The following is an 18,978-nucleotide window of genomic DNA, read 5'->3' as shown; positions in this document are numbered from 1 at the left end:
CGGTTGAGGTATAAGGATTGGGACCTACCTGAAGACGTGATGGAGGTGTTGCTTTCGGCCAGGCGGCCTGCAACAAAGTCCCTGTACCGTTGCCGCTGGAGAAAGTTCTGCGACTGTGCAGGGTAAAGAATGTGGATCCTTTTTCATGTGACATTCCTGTGGTTCTGTCTTTTTTGCTTTCCTTGGCCCACAAGGGCCTGCAAGTTGGTACTATTAAAGTACCTGGCGATGCTGTCTATCTTTAAGCGCTCATCTGACGAGTGTTCTTTCTTTAAAATTCCTTTAATTTCTCAGTTTCTGAAAGGGCTCACTGTGTCCCCACCGTCACCGTTCCAGGTGCCCGGTTGGGATTTGAACATAGTTCTTAATTTCCTCATGGGTGCTCCATTTGAGCCTTTGCACTCTTGTCCTTTGAGACTGTTAACTCTTAAAACTGTATTTTTCGTTGCGGTCACTTCTGCTCGCACGGTGAGTGAGTTGCAGGCACTGTCTGTTAAGCCACCCTTCACTGTATTTCATAAGGACAGGGTTGTCCTTAGAGTTCGTCCTTCTTTTCTTCCGAAAGTTGTATCGAAATTTCATTTAAGCCAGAAGGTCGTTCTTCCGGCGTTCTATCCTCCTCCGCATCCTGGTAAGGACGAGGAGAGGCTCCATAGGTTGGATCTTAGGAGAGCTTTAAGTTTCTACATTTCACGCATGTCCCGGGTCAGAGTAGACGATCAACTCTTTATTGGTTACACTGGAAGGCGTTTGGGACAAGCTGTTACTAAGCAGACTTTGTCTAGATGGATTATCTTGGCATTTCTGAATATTACTGCTTGGCGGGGTAAGGACCCTCCGGTAGGCTTACGGGCTCATTCTACTAGGGATATGGCTGCCTCTACTGCCCTGCAGAGGGGTGTTCCTATTCGTAACATCTGTGAAACAGCCACTTGGGCTTTTGTATGTCACTACTCCCTAGATTCTATCCATGGGCAGGATCTGGCCTTTGGCAAGGCGGTCCTTTACTCTGCAATTTGATTGGCCACTCTTAAATTCTAATTTCTAAATTCTTTCCCTCCTCCATACAGTCACTCAGCCTGTTCTGACCTTTTACGACCTCAAACCCTTCCCTGGAGGCTATTCGACTGGAGACTGGGCCTGAAACACAGGATTGGTTGAATTTAACTCCCTATTGTCTGTGTGCTTGAACCCCTTCTTCCCCGGGGTCCAACCCTTCCCTTTGATCCACAGTTTACCTTGTTTTCCTGGATAGTGTGCTCTCCGTCCTGCTTTCAGCACAGGGGCGCGTTGATTGATGCAGGCTCGTTGCTGCCTAGTTACTTCACTGGCAAGAGTCCGACAGGTAAGTATGAGTCTTTTGAACAGTTCTCTAACTTTGTTCCTTTCCGTCCTTAGATGATGGCAGGCGTCCGGGGATGGCGGCGTGCTTCTGAGATGAGTAGCGCTGAAGGTGCGTGAGAGCGCGATGCACCCCTTTCGTATTTGCATTGAACTGAGTTCTTTTTCTGTGTCTTTTAGGTGCCGCAACGTTTTCAGCATGGATGCCGGTTATGAAGAACAAATGCGGTGGGTAAGCGTGGCATGCGGCGCCTCTAGATGTTTCCACGCTGACCTGGAGTGTCTTTTCCCCTCTTGCAGATGGATGAGAAGTTCCGGAGACAGAGTTCCCCAAGAGCGGCTGGGATTCAGGTAAGCGTTTGAAGCTCGTACAGTATTTAAAAAAATAAGCGAAGATTTGCAGAATGCTTACTCTAATGCCTTTTTTCTGTTCTTTTCCTCAGGAAGCGGCGTGCCAGGATGGGAATGACACTGCCGAAGATGCCCGCAGAACAGAAGGAGCGATGAATGATGGGCAGAAGCGCCGCAAGGTAAGGCTGTTCCTAATGGTGTTCTTGCAGGAGCTGAGCGCAGAAGAAAGATGCAGGCCTACTGGAGACCGATCTGAACACGGCGAGTGTCACGCTGCAGGTGCAGAAAACACAAAACATGTTTCTCTGCCTGGGTGTGGATTAAATAGTCTCTGGGTACCCCAGGTGTCTCTGGGCTGAACCACACCCAAAAGACTAGACCGCACATGCAGTTCGTGGATCCAAAATATGTGGGGGCATCCATCTTGTCCCCATCAATGCACTACAAGTCCACTCCCCAATGTTATCCTATGGGAGTGAGTGAGTCTGGTACCACAAGTGCCAAGTCTGACTCCAAGTGGGTCTTTGGAGGGATGGATAGGCCCTTCAGGGCCATGTAGGTGATCGTGACCTGGTACCAGCCTGACATCTTGGAGGGCTGGGGACATGAGGGGCAGGAATCATGACAGTCATAGATATGGAATACGTCGGAGGACCCAATCCCCTCGAAGAACAAGTTACTCTCTTACCTGGTAACGTTCTTTCGATGGGATGGTCCGACGTACTCCATATCGCTCCCTCCCTGCTTACCCCGCTACAGAATTTCCTATGCTATTGCAGCTTACGTTTCCGCAAGGCTTTCTGTGGTCATACTGGCAGAAGATTAGTGCCACACGTTCTGGGAAAAAACTACAACTGAGGCTATGGGCGTCGTGCATCCTACTTATAACATCCAGTGATGTCTGCTCGACGGAGGCCCTAGAGGACAGTGTATCGACGCAGACGCCGAACATTTTCCGAAACAGCACAGCTGTGGTGATTACTTGTCGTAGATATGGAATACGTCATCGGGCCATCCCATCGAAAGAACGTTACCAGGTAAGAGAGTAACCTGTTCACCCCTGAGGGCACATATGAATAATCACCCACCCCTAAACCCAGTGGTGTAGGTACTTGCATCAGAGGCTTTGGCAAAAATGGCTCCATCAGCATGCAACAACCTTATAAGTACAGGGTTCCTTTGCTCTGATGGGAGTGTCCGGGATTTGGTCCTCAGGGTTCTTGCACCCTGAGCCAACAACAATCTGAACAACCAAGGTCAGAGACAGTCACTTTCTACAGCAGAGATCTGCAACCTTTGGCTCTCAATGTTTTGGACTACGAATCCATTCAGCTCTAGCCAGTATAATCAATGGTGAAGGGTCATGGAAATCGTAGTTGAAAACATCTGGAGAGCCACGGGTTGGAGACCTCTGTCGTACAACGCCTACCTTGAAGCCTGAAGTGGAAAACGCGCCCAATAAGATGTAGAAACCCATGAAGATGTCTTCCTGTGCCATGCTGGACAAAATATGAAAGCAGCATAGCAGCAAACTATCGCAGAATTGGCACAACTGCTGCATGGAGGCCCCCTCGGATGTCTTAAGCTGGAGGATTTGTGAGGTGGTGGATTTGTGAGGTGGTGAAGTTTCAGAACCCTCCTGTACGCCAGTAGCGAAACCCAGCCAAGCCAAAAATCTGGATGGGAAACGGATGCGGCCATAAATGGCCTAAAAATATGTTCCAGATTTGAGTCCTTGAACCAGCAGATGTGGGAAGTCAGCGGGAGTCTTCAAGAAACCTACACTGGACTTCAGAGGAGAAAACCCCAAACTGGGATATGTCCAAGCCACTGTACTCCTCATGTTTCACCAAGGGAGGGCTTTAAAAACGTCAGGAAGCTCAGGAAGAATCTTCAGCAGGTCTGAAAACCTGTCACGTCCAAGTACCAGAAGCAAAGCAGTAAGAGAAGCAGCGGCAGACCAGAGCCTAAATACCACTGCAAAGCGGGATGGCCAACAAGTGAGTCAATAAAGAGCTATGGGACAAAGAGTCGGATGACAAACTATTCTGGTTGGTCACTGGAACTACCACGTAGCCTGAGCCACCCCCACAGGAAGTGAGAGAGAGAGAGAGCCCAGGCCTAAACCACTGAGGGCCAATATAGAGGCTGCGATTCTTTACTCAAAAAGAGTGCATTTGGTCAGAATGGCCATTTTAAGACCACCTCTTGATCACCCTGAACAAAGGAAGCCCTGAAACACAAAATGGCAGAGAGCAGGATTTAAAAAACATTGATACCCCAATGGATTCCACAATACACATTAAGCTACCAATACAAAATAAAATGGCTTGCACTAGTCGCCCTGCCGTGGACCTAATGGGGAGGCTGAGAGGCACCCGTGAGACTAAGCGCCTTAAGGGCAACCCAATGACCTATCCCTTGAGTAAGATATAAAGGGTTGTAATGTCGGGGGGACTTCAGGAGAAGTCCCTCTGGCCACCAAAAAGAGTCAATGTTACAATAAACTAAAGTGGAAATGTAAAAAATTATAGTAGAATGCCGAAAATAGGAATTCTGACTAAGGTGCTCGGGTACTGTTGTGACATAATCATTGTACTCACCCTCTGCTATGTCCTTGCCAAATAAATCCACAAAATCCTCCCCTCAACAGGTGAACAGTTGGTGTGGACTGGATTGGAGTCTTCGTCCATCACAATGCCACCCATAGTCAGCAAGGGGGATCATATGTGCCCTTGGTTGATTGGTGTTCCATGACTATGGTTCCTTGAACGAAGTTCTATCCTAAAGGCGCCATGAGGCTTTCTGGCCCCTGTAAGACACTGCTTATGCAGGCCATGTGGTACCTGGTAGTTGCCTCTAATTGGACTCTTTTTCGAGCCACAAAATTGAGTGCTTCCAGATGACCGCTTTTGAGCCCTCAAAGCATCTTATGCAATCCTCTGTGATGACCCACTACTTTGAGCTTTGGTCGAGGGTTTGTCTTATGCTTTCCACCTTCACCGCCTCCTCTGCCAGCTCCCCTGCAGAAACCTTGGTGACACTGGCTCCCTCTGTACCTCTAGCTGCACCTGCAGGACCAGCACCTGATCAGAATAGGATACAGTCTCATCAGAAACAGGACCCAGAGGAAGTTCTGTCTGATCCCTTTAATGCACCTGCTGCAGAAGGCCCCCTGCACCAGACTCTCCATGCCAGGCTGTGGGTTCCTCTAGGGAGCAGGCAGAGCATTCTGTCTGGGACAGACAAGGATCTTCCTTCTTGAGCAAGATCCTTTCCTGGCAAGGATGGAAGGGGTGTTAAGAGTTCCTGGGCCCTGCAGTTCAGGATGAGCCTGTGCTGGAAATTAGTACTTTCAGACATGATGTGACTTCGAGACCATGAGGTCTGATATGCCTATTTATTGAGACGTGGCAGAGGCAACCAATATTTGAAAGAGACCTCATTCTGAAGTCCTTTACGTATTTGAGACTTAAGCTCTGTTATAGATGATTAGCCTCTGAAAAAGGGTTTTGCAGAATACCCTCTGCTATCCTCTACTTTGGAGGTGGTGGCCTCCCTGTTTTAGGAGCTGTTTACTGGATCATCTTCTGCCTCATCCATGTCTCTTCAACTTGCCCGGTAACAGAGAAACTAGTTACTTGGAAACTAGGTAACTAGCTAGATATTCCTCAAAGCCTCTGTTTCAGGCGAGTTCAACTTCTCCTTTGAAGGAGGCGCAGAACCTGCTTCCATTGAGAGCTATAGAGGATGGAATGGTGATGCAGATCAGAGATATTTCACCACCATTCTTATTTGTGTTGAGCTACCTGCAGCTCTGGGCTTCTATTCGAGGCCTTTCATTCTGAAAAAGAGTCCAGCAGGCCTGAAAACAGCCCTGGATCTCTTTGTAGAGGTAACTGCTTCCCCAAAATGTTCTTCCATTTGAAAAGATTATAGATGATCATGCCCCCCGGGATTCAGTTGATCTCTGTCAAAGTGATTGATATTGTTTTGAAGACCTAAAGGACACTTACCTACATATGGCCCTAAGTGGACTTCACACTGAAAATGTATCTCCTTAGCAGGAAGGCCTAATCATTATTAAGTGCTGTCATTCTGCCTCAGTGCAGTGGCATGGGTATGTGTGAAACACATTTCTGATGTGGCAGCCCACATTCTCTACAAGGGGATCCACATGTATATTAGTTTGTATGATGTGGTATGGTCACCCTCAGTCCAAGCGGCACAGTGTTCACCTTAAAGACCTCTCGCCCAACCTGAAGAAATGTTAACTAGTTCCCAAAGAATCCATGCAGTTCACCTGCTTTTTGTGGCCCTCATGATGATTTGCGTGCTGATGGTCCTTTCACCAAGATCAGGATGGGAAGAGCTAAGCCTCTTCAGGCTGCAGTCAGCTACTGCCTCGCCAGTTTGCACATGTTGCCATCACAGTGCCCCTTTAGACCCATCTCTGCTCATAGTTAATGAATTGCAACTGCCTCATTTACGGAACTTCCCCGTATGATGGTGATTATTACACTTGCAGCTTTATGGCTCAGTGGTTGGTGTGGGATGGAGGAGTGCACATTTTATGGTTACTTGGGTCCACCACAGAGCAACCGGACGTTGTAAACATTCTGGTGTTATGTACAGTCTTTGTGCCAAACAAGGCCTTTCTTCAAATTGTTAGAGACAGTTTTGTTGGTGCAGATGGACATCACTTTTTACATCGACGAGTAGAGGGGTAAGAAATCTCCTCTATGTGCCCCGACTGTGGAGATCTGGGACTCTGCGCTATGACATTTTCCTGAAAACAGTCTAGCGGGTCAAGACAATGTTGAGCTAGAAAAGTTGACCAGGCTTGCCCAAGCGAAACAGGAGTCTAAGCTCCATCCTGACATTCAACACCCGTAGTTCCAATGCTAAAGGACCACCTAATTGGATGTTTTTGCTTCCCATGAAACACTCAAGTGCAAGAAATGTGCATATCGGTTGCGGGACGGAATGGGACCAGGTCCCTTGGGGATTAGTATCTACATTTCTTGGATGGAAGTGGTTGTCTATGCTTTTCCTCTGGTGCCTTTCATCCACAGAGCGTTCATCAAATGGAAGCCAACCTAGAGATCGTACCTCATTCTGGTGAGACTGCATTGGCTGGCCAGGTATTGGTTTTCAGAACTCAAGGTAACTGCAGACCAAGCGCTGACTTTTTTTCCCACTCCCTCCCCAGAATCTCAGCAGCAAAACAAAATGCTTCACTCCTCTCCTCAGTTGTTCAACGTGCTTGCCTTGTTCTTGAGGTGCTGACTCTGTCACTTGGGGAATTCTGCAGGAGAACATCTAGAATGATTCAGGCAGCCAGAAAGGCCAACGTAAGACCATGCGCCTCTGTTTTTCCGTTGCGCCTAGAATGAAAGCTCAATCCTTTATTCCTTGGACCAAGTACTATTGTTAATTTCTCACCTGCCTAGCTTGGGGATGTAGTTTGAATTGTGCTGACCTCACTATCAAGCCATAGCGAGCAACATGAGTTCTAGATGTATGCCTTTTCAAAATCAAATCAAGTGATTAAGCACAATTTCCCTGGGCTGGTGATATTTTCATCAATGCAAGCCCCTCACCCTTTATTGGATCTTGATGTGGTGCCTCAGATGTGTCACTTAAACCATTCAAGAACATTGCATAATCTCTCTCGGTGGCCGAGCCATAAACCGTAATTCATAGGAAAAAGGAGATCCTTCAAACTCAGCCGTTCTTCCGAAAGTAATAGCTACATTTAATATCAGCCAGGAGGTGATGATACCCACCGTCTTTCCTTATCCTCAGTCGGAGGACAAGCAAACTCTCTGCTGACTAGACATTCTCCTGGCTCATAAATGTAATCAACTTCACGGGACTAAAACCTTTAAAAGGGATAACTTATTTCTGACTTTTGGCAGCTCTCAACCAGCCAAGAAAGTATCCAACGCCTCTACTGCCCATTGGCTAGTATCCTTTATTCAGAAAATTACAGACTGCAGCACAGAACTCCCTCTTAGGATACCTACGCTCATGCCGTCAAAGCGAGGGCCAACGCCTGGCTTTTCAGAGACTCCTCCCATGAAAAGTGATAAGCAAAGCGGCCACCTGGGCTTCTCACTCGGCAAACACTATTATATGGACTCTAGTGCTAGTTTAGATGCTAGGTTTGGTCTGGTTAATAATAATAGTTTAATAATAATTATAATTTAGCATTTATATAGCACTACGAACCCTCGGGTATCTGAGCGCTGCTTATTATTACCCACAGTGTGTGGTGCTCATTTATCGACCTCGGAAGGAGGAAAGGCGGAGTTTGGACCTGTCGGCACAGATGTAAAAGCGAGCGCTCTACTCGCTGTGCTATCTGACCGGCTGTCCTCGAGAACCACTTTGCCTACAGTAATTACTCCACACAGGGGGAATCATGCTTGATATTCTTTCATAAGTATGGAGGAAAGGCAACGGAATATGAATGCTACTCATAGTAGGGATTGCTGTACTAGTCTATAGTTCCATTTCCTCCAAATGACTGCTCTTCATTCGCCTAACAGACTGTCAGTAAGTCCACCTGGCAAGGGGTGACGGGGGTGTTGCCTAGAGCATGTGCCAGTGTATTTGTGTTGGCCGCAGCCTGTGCACGTACATTGGCTCTGTACTTCAATTCATATTTGAAGGGCTTTGATGTTGAAAAGGCTCTGGACCTGTCTCCATAGGAAGTGCACAAGCCTTAAGTATGGAGGAAAGAGTAATGTGGGCTAGGAGTACTGTAGTCACTACAGTAAATAATGGTTTCGTTTTTAATCATGCTGACGTGGACTTGACTTGAAAGTCTGCATGAATGCCATTATAATTCTGATGTAACTGTTGATGCATTTTTTTGCTACATGTGCCTGTATTTAATGAAAATAATGCACACTTGCTGCATGGTTTTTTCAGAGTTAATGTAATATTTTTCACGTTAGTACACTTCTTTGATTTGAAACATGTTTATTGAAGTAGAGCTGTTTGGGTTAGCTGTTGGCTCTGCCATATGAATAACAGATTTGGCCGGCTTTTTCCTGCCAAGCACTCTTCACTAATTATTCAGAGGCATTTTTTTATTTGTTGTATTTTTATAGCATTTCTATCCAAAGTGGTGTACATATTTATAGAATAATGGTACAATTGTGAATGGATTGAACTACATATGCTGCATTTATCAAACTTCCAAAAACAAGGCAAAATGGGAAAAGCTAATGACAAAAAACGTACGTTCAAACCTATTTTAAATTAAGATAATGTAGTGGAAAGACGAATGTCGGGAGGCAAAGTTTTTAGTCATTTTGTCATGAGCAAAAAAGAGAAGCTGCGCGGGGGAGGGGAGTGAACTTGATATAGAGCGTAATACACCAGAAGGTTGATGTGAAGACATTATCTCAGAAGGATAATTAGGTGCACTTCCAGATATACATAACAATGAGACTCTAATCTATATGGAATATGTGACCAATGACGAGTTAAGTAAAAGCAAATACTAGAAGTATAATTAAAATGAAACGAGATCCTAACTGGGGGAAGAACAGTGCATTTTAGGTAGACCTAAATAAAAGGAATAATCATATTTAAGCGTAATAGTACCAGTGTCAGAAGTACAGTTTTGGTTATAGAACATTTTAGAAGATGACTCATTGTTCTAATATTGTAAAGTTGGAATATGCAAACAAGAGCAACTCAAAAAATGTGGTTTTGTACATTGAAAGCTCAATCAAATATAAAACAAAGGTTACGTGCATTTGAAGAAAATTCTAAACATCAAGGTGGAAAAGAAATAAAGCAGGAACAGACTCCATATTTGTTGTGGCTGGTAAAAACAATCTCTTTTTTTAGGATTTAAGTGAAAAAAAAATGAGACACCATCCAGGAATTTGACCGCTGAAAGACCGTAGGAAAATTTCTGTTAAAGAGTATCTCTCAAGGTTGGAAATTAAATGAAAATGTGTGTATCGTCTGCTTAAAAGGGTTAAAAAAAACATATGAATGAGACACCAGTGGAATAGTGTGTAGCACAAATAAAGGACGAAGAGCAGAACCGTGGAACACCGAAGCCGGTACAGGAAAATAAGAACCTTTCCAAGAGACACATAAAAAGAACAATGAGCACTGCACTAAGGTGGTGATGGGCGCAGCATAAATATTGGATAACATAAGAGAACGAAAAATGAGCATTATCAGTTATCCCAAGTGAAGATAAAGAATTAATAAGTGCAGGGTGGTCCAGCGGTTCAATCAAGAAGTACTAGAATACAATATAGTTTCAAATGACCAGCTTGTAAAATTAAATCTCATACTGCCAATAAGGTTGTTTCTGTGGAATGACCAGCCCGAAAATCGGATTGGAATGGTGACAATAAGTTATTGAACATAGGATAATTGAGAATGAACAATACTTTCTAGCGATTTTGATAAATAGCAGGGCGAGAAACATCCAGATTTGATTATTTTTTTAAATAATGAAATTACACCCTGTTTAAAGTTATATGGAAAACAATCTGATTGAAGAGATCTATTTAAAAAGTAACAAGATATGATGCAAGAGAGAAATACTAATTTGACAAGTGAGGAAGGTAGAGTATCAGGAGATGCTGTAGAGTTAGACACTGAAATAACAGATTTACTAATAGATAAGAAAGAAGAAAAAGAACAGCTAACAGTGCAGGGGTCTTCCACCTGCGGCTCACCAGAAAAGTTGTCGACTACGTCTCCCATGACACCTCACCATTGACAATGATGGCAGTTGCTAAAGTGAGTTGTCCAAAACATCTGAAGAGTCGAAGGTGGCAGATCCCTGTGGGAATAGGAGGCAACATATGCTTTCCATTCAAGGAGTAAGATTCAGATAACTCCTCAAAAGATTGTACCATATGCGTTTGCTATGATAGCGTCAAATGAGTTCCTCATCCCCCATTAGGCCTCATTTTTTGTTCTATGCAAGTAAAATAATGTTTTGGTTACCTTAGTTTTCCAATTGAAGATACCTCCATAAAAAACTAACCTAGCTAATTACTATAAATATTCAGTAATGCAAACCCGTAACCATTTTCTTCTATAACTTGTTTGGTTTTGGCATTGCTTTCAACAGCAAGCAGGTAAAATTATTCTGCATGCTTTAATCCATGTCATTTGCCAGTTAGTCTGAGCAGCATATGCAATGGCCTGTGGAAAGCTGGTACATTGTACCATTCTCTTGCTTGTGCAACTAGGAAGTGGGATGAGGGGTATGGCATATCTGCCTGCTCGCTGCCATATGTAAGATGTACAATGGGGCACGACAGCTCTGCCCTCCCTTCCACAGTAGAAGCCAATGAGCCAGAGAAAAACGCACTGTCCCTCCCCACCTCAACCCCTCTGAATGCATTGACTGCCTCCCCACTCACTTTGTTTGATCGAAAAATCATTATCCCTCTTTTCACACAATGGCTCCTACACAGTCCGAAAATCAGGTACTGATTATGCTGCAATATCTGGAAATGGTGTGTGTAGCTTGGAAGTTTAATGGCCCTAACTAGCAGTTAGATGACACCTGGCCATATCATGGCATTACCGGGAAAAACATACTGCTACATAGGCTTGTGAATAGTTAGTTATACCTGACAAGTTAAAATAGCTAGCCTTATAATGGCAATGGTGTGAAAAGCTGCCTAACATGTTTGTGACTGTCAGGCAGAATTATATGCAGTACACTTTGGGAACACTACACACAATTAAGACTACAAGTGACAGCTTTGGTACAAGCCTGTACTACACAGTTGTAGTGGTAGCAGTAGCGGAGCAGCCAGACTTATCTCAAGAGTAAGTGAGCAGTACAAATAGTTACACAAAGGACAGCTGCTACTAGGCAAATTGATACATGCAGACTTAACGCTAGATGAACTAATTTCTCGACCACAACTTGTTAAAAAGAAGTTTGAGCTTTGGAGCTGGATACAGAATTATGATCAGCGATTGACAATGCCCACAACGCTGAAATCGGGAATTGGAGCTCATAAACTAAATGTGCAGAGCCGATATCTAACCAACTGTCCATCACGACACCATCTCGACCAATTGCGACTACGACTGAATGCAGTCTATTCTGCAGCCTTCAGATCGAGTCAATAGAACATCTTATGACTGGTTGCACTGCGTTAGTAACCCGGCGGACGCAACATTTAGGCACTTTTGCTCCAGCTACCCTGAACAATCAAGACTGGTGGCAATATGCAACCTCCGGCCAAAATATTAAATTGACGTACGCTGTAGTAAATTTTATGGATTCATTGAAACTAAATGAGAAATGACTAATAAGAAAGGCAATATGATGCAAATAAGGCACATAATCCCACATAAGCAAAGTGGCTGCTCTATGAGTAACAAATTATGGCCTGTGAATTTGAAGTCTGTGCTGATGTTTTGAGCTGAAAATGTGTAATAAAAGCACGGGGGCCAGTAGTTTTACATGCAGGCCTGTCGAACTGAAACTTTCACAATAAAAATAAAATTAAAAAAGGCCAGCAATTACTATGATTCAGGCAAACACTGACTCAAGGTTTCTAAGTAAAAGAATATATATTTATTTACTCACCAGTTGTATAACATTTCACTATTCTAAGCAAGTTAAAAATCACAATCATAAATACACCACACCACTTCCCTTAAATTCCAAAATGAAGCGGGAGCAAAATGGCACTCCAGCAATTTAAAAGGGAGGGAAAGACAAAGTTATTAAAAATTAGGCAAAACCAACAGGCAAGTACTCGGGGCAATTGAACAAGAGAAACTACAGTGAGGAGATCAGATAGAAAAGGCTTAGGGCCAAAGTCAATGGTACAAAAGCCTTTTGCTCAAGATCACACCGTTCGCGGTAAAGTTCATGGCACAGATTCCGGACGAGGTTGGTTGGTAGAAAAGTTAGTTCAAAGAGAAGAGAAGGACAAGCCCTCGGATTGGAGAAAGATTTCAAACACTTTCACTGCAGCTGACCGAAACAGACAACCGGATTTACACAGTACCTTAAAACGGAGAGGGAGCTGTAGCTGAGGCGGAAGTTCCTGGTGGTTCCTACAGGCTCACGGTTCCTGAAGCGACTGTCAGACTGACACAAAGTAGGAAGACTGGAGGGTCCTGCGCCACCCATGGAAGAAACCAGCAGCAGAGCAAAACAACAAGGTGTGCTCCTTAAAACCCAAGCAGGGTCCGACCTTCCTGGTTAATCCGGCCCACTGTAGCTCTGTACAGCGAATTCAACCAGAGGAGGGGTCCTGGCTTGTAGTTTGGGCGAACTGGTTGGTCTCACCAGCTCAAGGAAAAAGTTTCCTGGAGGATCTTCTCTGTCGTCTGGTTCGGAGATTCAGACCTGCAGCAGGCCTTCACCGGGCGGTTCAGTAGTGGTAGGGGTCCTCTTCTTCCAGTTCCTCATTGGTTCTTTCGTTCCAGTGGTGAGACTGCTCTTCCAGTCCCAGAGACCTGCTTTTTTGCAGTTTTCCCCCATTCATACAGCCTGGCTGTCAATCACACAGCAGGGTGGCTGGCCTGGCAAGGCCAGTCCCCTTAGCCAATCAGACGAGAGTGCGATGTGGGTTACCAGGGGAACCCATGGCAGGGGTCTGAAGATCCCTCCCTCACATCTTGCCTACCTAGACTATCAGGTGCCTTAAGGAGGGCTTCTGTGCAGAATCCTGCGAAAAGACAGCGAACAAAGGAATCATCCCCGGTTTGGCTCGCACGAGAAAGACTTTAACAAAAAGAAATGGTGAATAAAGCCAGGCGGAACCAAAATAAAATGTATTTGGTCAAGCGGGGTTATGTTCGAGGCTACTATAATAGCCTGTAACAATACCAGGTTTATATAATATAATCGCGGTAGAAAGGTTAGGGTAGTTAATACTGCCACCAGCCAAGGCTTAATGTTAAGGGAGCGAAACAAGGCTCCAAGAGGCACAGACAAAAAGGGATAAAAGTTAACCCTTTCCAATACTCCATGTAAGATGGGGTGTACTAGGTCTGTGGTTTAAAGTGACTATATAAAGTTAATGGCAACTTTACCTGTTTCTGGGGGACAGTAGTCAGCCCCAGAAAAAATGGAGTCAGTGGGAAGTCTCAAAGACAACCCTATGTCACTGCACTGAAGGTGCTGTGTAACACACACAAAACGTGGTGTACAATGGAGTGAGGCTGCAGTGCCCAAGATCACACAAAAAGTGAAAAACACACACCGCAAAACACATGTAAGAGTGGGGAAAAAGGCTCACACTGTTACCAGGTGAAAAATAATAAATCCTAGAAATCCAGCCAAGCTGCTGGGGGGGGACTCAGTAGGTAAGGGAAATTAACCATTTATGAGATTTCTCCCTAACAGTGACCACCTGAGCTTTTTATTCAAATACTTAGTTCTGGTGTGTACCTGGATGGTTGTCATTGATCGACACACAAAACGGCCTCACCAACGGATATGCATAGCTAAGTGTTTATTAGGGTTCATGTACATATGGGGCCAACATATAACAAACTAGTATGGTCTGAACTAAACTAAAGTTGTCAGGATACATATTCAGATAGTGGTTAGTGCTTCAGTACAATGTAACTAAAGAAAGGCTCTTTAGGGGAAAGTAAAGACTATCCAATCAAAAAAGATCTAATTTTCAGTGAGACCAGGGGTGTGTCCTGCACAAGTTGAATATCCAACCTAAAACCAGTTTAATCTGATCTCTCTAACTTTTTGAAACAATTAGAAAATTCCCTAGCGAAAATCGAACTTCATGCTTGATTTTTCGAATGATAGCATAATTAGAGTATTTGCACTTGTAAGTCATCTGGGAGAAGTAGGTTATTACATAAAATAAGATTGTGATTGGAATAGACTGTTCGATGTACATTTTATGGCGCATAAGTCATGAATTATCAGATATTACGGTTTGTAATTTGGTTACTACTGCTTTTTTTACACGTTTTTAGACTGTGTTTGAGGTTGCATTGGTTAACCATGTATACCATTTTTTTAAATAATAAAAATCTCCAACCAGAAGTCTCAAATTAGCTTTCATGTTCATTATAATCTCACACCTTTACTGGAATATGTTGCAGATACATGATAAATTGAGTAAAAAAAATCAGTCTTTTTTTATGTGTGGACTTTAATATTCGTCAATATCTCATAGAACTTTCCAATATCTTCTATCCTTAATGGGGCATGCCATTGCCTGGGTTTGCTTGCAAAATGTCCTCTGCATGAGGTTTGTAGAGTAACAACCCAGAAGATGGCACACCTACAAATCATTATTTCCTGGGAGCTGCAAGTGTGACGAGCAGTTCTAATGAAGCCATCTCAATTAGCCTCAATGTTGCATAATTTTCATGCGATTACTGATTTATAATCTATTCAAAACATGCCCATTGATGAAAGAAAATGATGGAAAGGTGCTTATGTGTAAACTACATTTCACCAAATTTAGCATTTTTCATAGATCCACATGTGACCCATCTTCTGCACTGCTATGGCTATTTTATTTATTTATTACATTTGTTACACGCCCAGACCCTCGGGTATCACGGCGAGGTTGCAAAAGCATTGTTCAAGATTACATACAGAATATTCACATAGTCACACAGTGGGATTGAACTGCTTCGTTCTAGTCATTCATTCAAACAATATGGCAAACCTAGTTACAAATTTATACATGAGAGAAAAGTTAGTTATATTTACAGTCACTCAGGGTTATTGCCCTCCATATTATTTGAAAAGCCATGTTTTGAGTGATTTTTTTGAAACCTGAAAAGGAATCCTCTTCTTTGATGCTATTGGGAAGGGAATTCCAATGTTTGGGGGCTAAGTATTTGAAGCTACTGCCACCCGCGTTGGTATTCTTGTAGCGAGGAATCTCAAGTTATTGCTGGTTGTAGGATCTAAGTGTTCTTAAGAAGTTTTTTTTGTTGCAGAACTTTAAGGTATTTGGGAGCTGAGCCCTGTTGGCATTTGCAGGAAATTCAGTGTTTTGAAGATGATCCTGTCTGCAATTGGTAGCCAGTGATGCTGTCTTCTAATCTTAGAGATATGGTCTGATTTCCTTATGCCGAGGGCTGCTCTGAGGGCTTTATTTTGTATGAGTTGTAATTTATTTAGATTGGATTTAGAGGTGCCTAATAGTAATACATTGCAATAGTCAAGTCCTGACAATATTAGGGTTCTGGCCAGGGTGACGCAGTTTGCAGGGGTGAGAAATTGTCTACTTAATGCAATTAGTTTCGCTGTGTAGGATGTGGTTGATGAAAGGCTACTGAAGAGCGCTGATTTTAGGCTGCGATCCCACTATGAGAATTTCGATCTTCTCATTGTTGAGACAAAGACTATTTAGGGCCATCCAATTTTGTATGATCGTATGAATTCTGTTGATGAGTAAGATATCTTGGGTGTAGTTTCCTGAGGGTGGGATAAGTATCTGGGTGTCATCCGCAAAGTTGGTGTAGATGACACCCATATCGTTCAACGCTACGAAGAGGAGCTTTGTGTATGCATTGTACAGTGTAGGAGAGTGGCAAGAGCCTTGGGGCACTCCTATGGGCACGGGGAGGGAGTCAGCAGCTTCCTTGCCTATAGAGACTTAGAGGTTCGGTCAGCTAGAAAGGATTTAATCCACATGGTAGCATCCATGGAAAAGTTAGTCTTTGGCTAGAGTATTGCAGAGTTTATCATGGTACACGAGGTTGAACGCTGCAGAGAGGTCTAATAAAAGGAGGATACATAGTTTGCCTGAATCTCTAATGGTATCCATCTCGTTTTGAAATCCAATAGAGCTGTTTCTGGGCTATGGTTTGGCCTGAATCCGGATTGTCTTGAACCGAGAGGTTGGTAATTTTCTAAGTGAGATTGGACTTGGTTATAAGCTTTTTTATCAATGATTCTAAGTAAGAAGGGAACTGTCGTTTTGGGCGGTATTTAGTAGGTGCAGTCAGGTCTAGAGTGTGTTTTTTTTGTAGTGGGGTGACCCAAGCTTCTTTAATACTAGCTGGGAGACCAGATTGGCTTTGGAGGAGGCGTTCACGAAATTGGTAATGATAGGTGTGAGAATGTGGGCGCAAGATTTAACTATTTGTGCTGGGACTGAGTCTCTGTTGCAATTTGATGCTTTAAGTTTGGAAATTGTGTCGTAGACTAAATCTTGGGAGACTGGAGTGAAGGCAAAGGAGTGAAGGCTACATGTATATTATGGGGTACATGCCTTTAATAAAGAATTTGAAGATCACCCAAAGTCCTCATCTAACTTCTTGGTTGACAGAATGGTGTGCATAATCTGTTGTTCCAATGCTTGATAGGATTGCCTTTAAAACTGCTATGTTATTTGTGTACTGAAGAGATGCTGCTTGGTGGAATAGTCAAAGCATATGTATCCATGAAAGATCACACTCCATAGACTGGTAGTTGGAAGTAAATATTTTTTTTTTAAGATTTTGTGTTGAATGGAAGTAACCAATCTTTATTCTCACTTCCCTTCTTTTTTTTTTTTTTTTTAGGTCCTGGTGAAGCACATCCAGTTGAAAGGTTACCCCAATGAGCGGTTTGAACTGTTAACCAACTTCCCTCGACGAAAGCTTTCACACCTGGACTATGACATCACATTACAAGAGGCAGGACTCTGTCCACAAGAGACTGTGTTTGTACAAGAGAGGAATTAGAGCTGTGAATTGCCTCCTTTTGACTCTGCCTTTCCTGTCCTTGTACTCCATATTTGTCACCTTTGATGACCAACCAGTTGGGGCAGCATTAAAGCTGAAATTGGGCACCAGATTAATCTGCTCCGGCCACATGTCCACTTGCATTGTGACCAAAAGAAGACTAAAAAAGATTCTGCCTGCTCAAAGTGATGTTCCTCTAATCTATTGTGTGCCCCTAGTATGCTCTGGCAGGTGACCAAATTGCTAGGGTGATAATTCATCAGCAAGCAGAAGACCTGCATTTCTTGAAAAGTGAGCGCTCACTTTGCTGTTTAATATGGAGTTGAGACCCTCTGTGAAGATGTGCACAAACATCCTAAAGTGCTACAGTACATGATCTGATCTGGCATTTGCTTTGAACCTTTACTGACTGCGGTTTCTACTTTCAAGCTCTATTGAAGGAGTTTGTCCATACCTGTGTTGCATACTGAGCTGGACCTGTTGCAAGGGAAATGTCTGCAGTTCTGGGAAGGGGGGGGTATGGATAACTCCTTATTCCATAATGTGTTTGTTAAATCCAACAAAGACATTGACAGGTTCCATTTTCTTTCTGGTTCCTGTCTATTGCCTCAGGAGAAATAAAGGGTTAACAGTTTCTTCATATTCATTGTAGTAATGCCTCGAAATTCACAACTGGCTTGTTTGCCTCCATGTAGTATTGTTGGTTATAAAAATGTATTGATCAGAAAATGTTTTTTTTTTTTTAAAGGATAGTTTTTATCTAGCTGATCGTATCCACAAATGCATGCCATTTTTCTCCTCAAGCTAGAACGAAATTGCCAGGCTGAAAGGAACCTTGAAGGAAATTACATGGAAAGAGAGATTGAAAGTGAAAGATAGCGTAACCTGGACATTGCCTTGAATTGACAGGTAAATACAGACAAAACCTGTTTTCCGTTGATCACGACTGTAATGAGGCAGGCCGCCAAGGTTAGATCTGTAGAGCTAAGCTGCCATGGACCTTCTAACCACAGGGATGGAGCCTGCTAAGGATGTTAACCCACAAAGAGGAAAGTCGGCATATACATGGACGAAGGAAAGACGAGCAGACGCAACCATTATCTCCAGGGATGTCTATGGGATCATCCAGGCTTTTACCATACAAAGGTGGTCAGTGACTGGTAATTCCCCCAAAAATAGATACCAATTCACAAGCAATAGTCCTAAAGGAGTAGCAATCAGCCATTGATGAGGTTTATGTTTGTATAGTATTCAAATACCTCTACAAAGTTACAGGATTACAGTAGAGCAGACAAAAAAACCTCGTAGCTGCCATGTTTGTCACTGCAATCAAGACCCACATGCATTGGGATGCCCAGTTAACATGATTTTGCTTGACCATAGAACAGGTCTGTTGCAGACCACATGTGTATCCAAGTCTAAACAGTTATCTCACATTTGTGGTGTTGACCAAGCTTTACATTTTTCAATCACCCATTAACTGCATTAATTAACATTTCTTTGATTGTTAAATGTACACAGTTAAAAGGGATTAGTCTGTGAGAAAACTTGCTCTAAGATTAATATGAACCATCACTTACATCATCAAAGGGACATGGC

At 43.4% G+C, this 18,978-nt stretch overlaps 1 protein-coding gene across 1 annotated transcript in view; it reads left to right on the top strand.

Moving 5' to 3' along the window:
• Window positions 1–18,021, top strand: part of UBXN7 (UBX domain protein 7) — a 1,247,298-nt gene extending 1,229,277 nt beyond the window's left edge. The window contains exon 11 of the mRNA XM_069618093.1: window positions 17,218–18,021. Coding sequence (XP_069474194.1) covers window positions 17,218–17,379 — 162 coding nt within the window. The 3' untranslated portion in view covers window positions 17,380–18,021. The remainder of the gene's footprint in view (window positions 1–17,217) is intronic.
• Window positions 18,022–18,978: the final 957 nt, after the last annotated feature.

This window comes from Ambystoma mexicanum, chromosome 10 (genome assembly GCF_040938575.1).
Source record: "Ambystoma mexicanum isolate Mex_15411 chromosome 10, UKY_AmexF1_1, whole genome shotgun sequence".
Taxonomy (NCBI): domain Eukaryota; kingdom Metazoa; phylum Chordata; class Amphibia; order Caudata; family Ambystomatidae; genus Ambystoma; species Ambystoma mexicanum.
The sequence above is the reverse complement of the archived record's forward strand: the minus strand, read 5'-3'. Positions and strand labels throughout refer to the sequence as shown.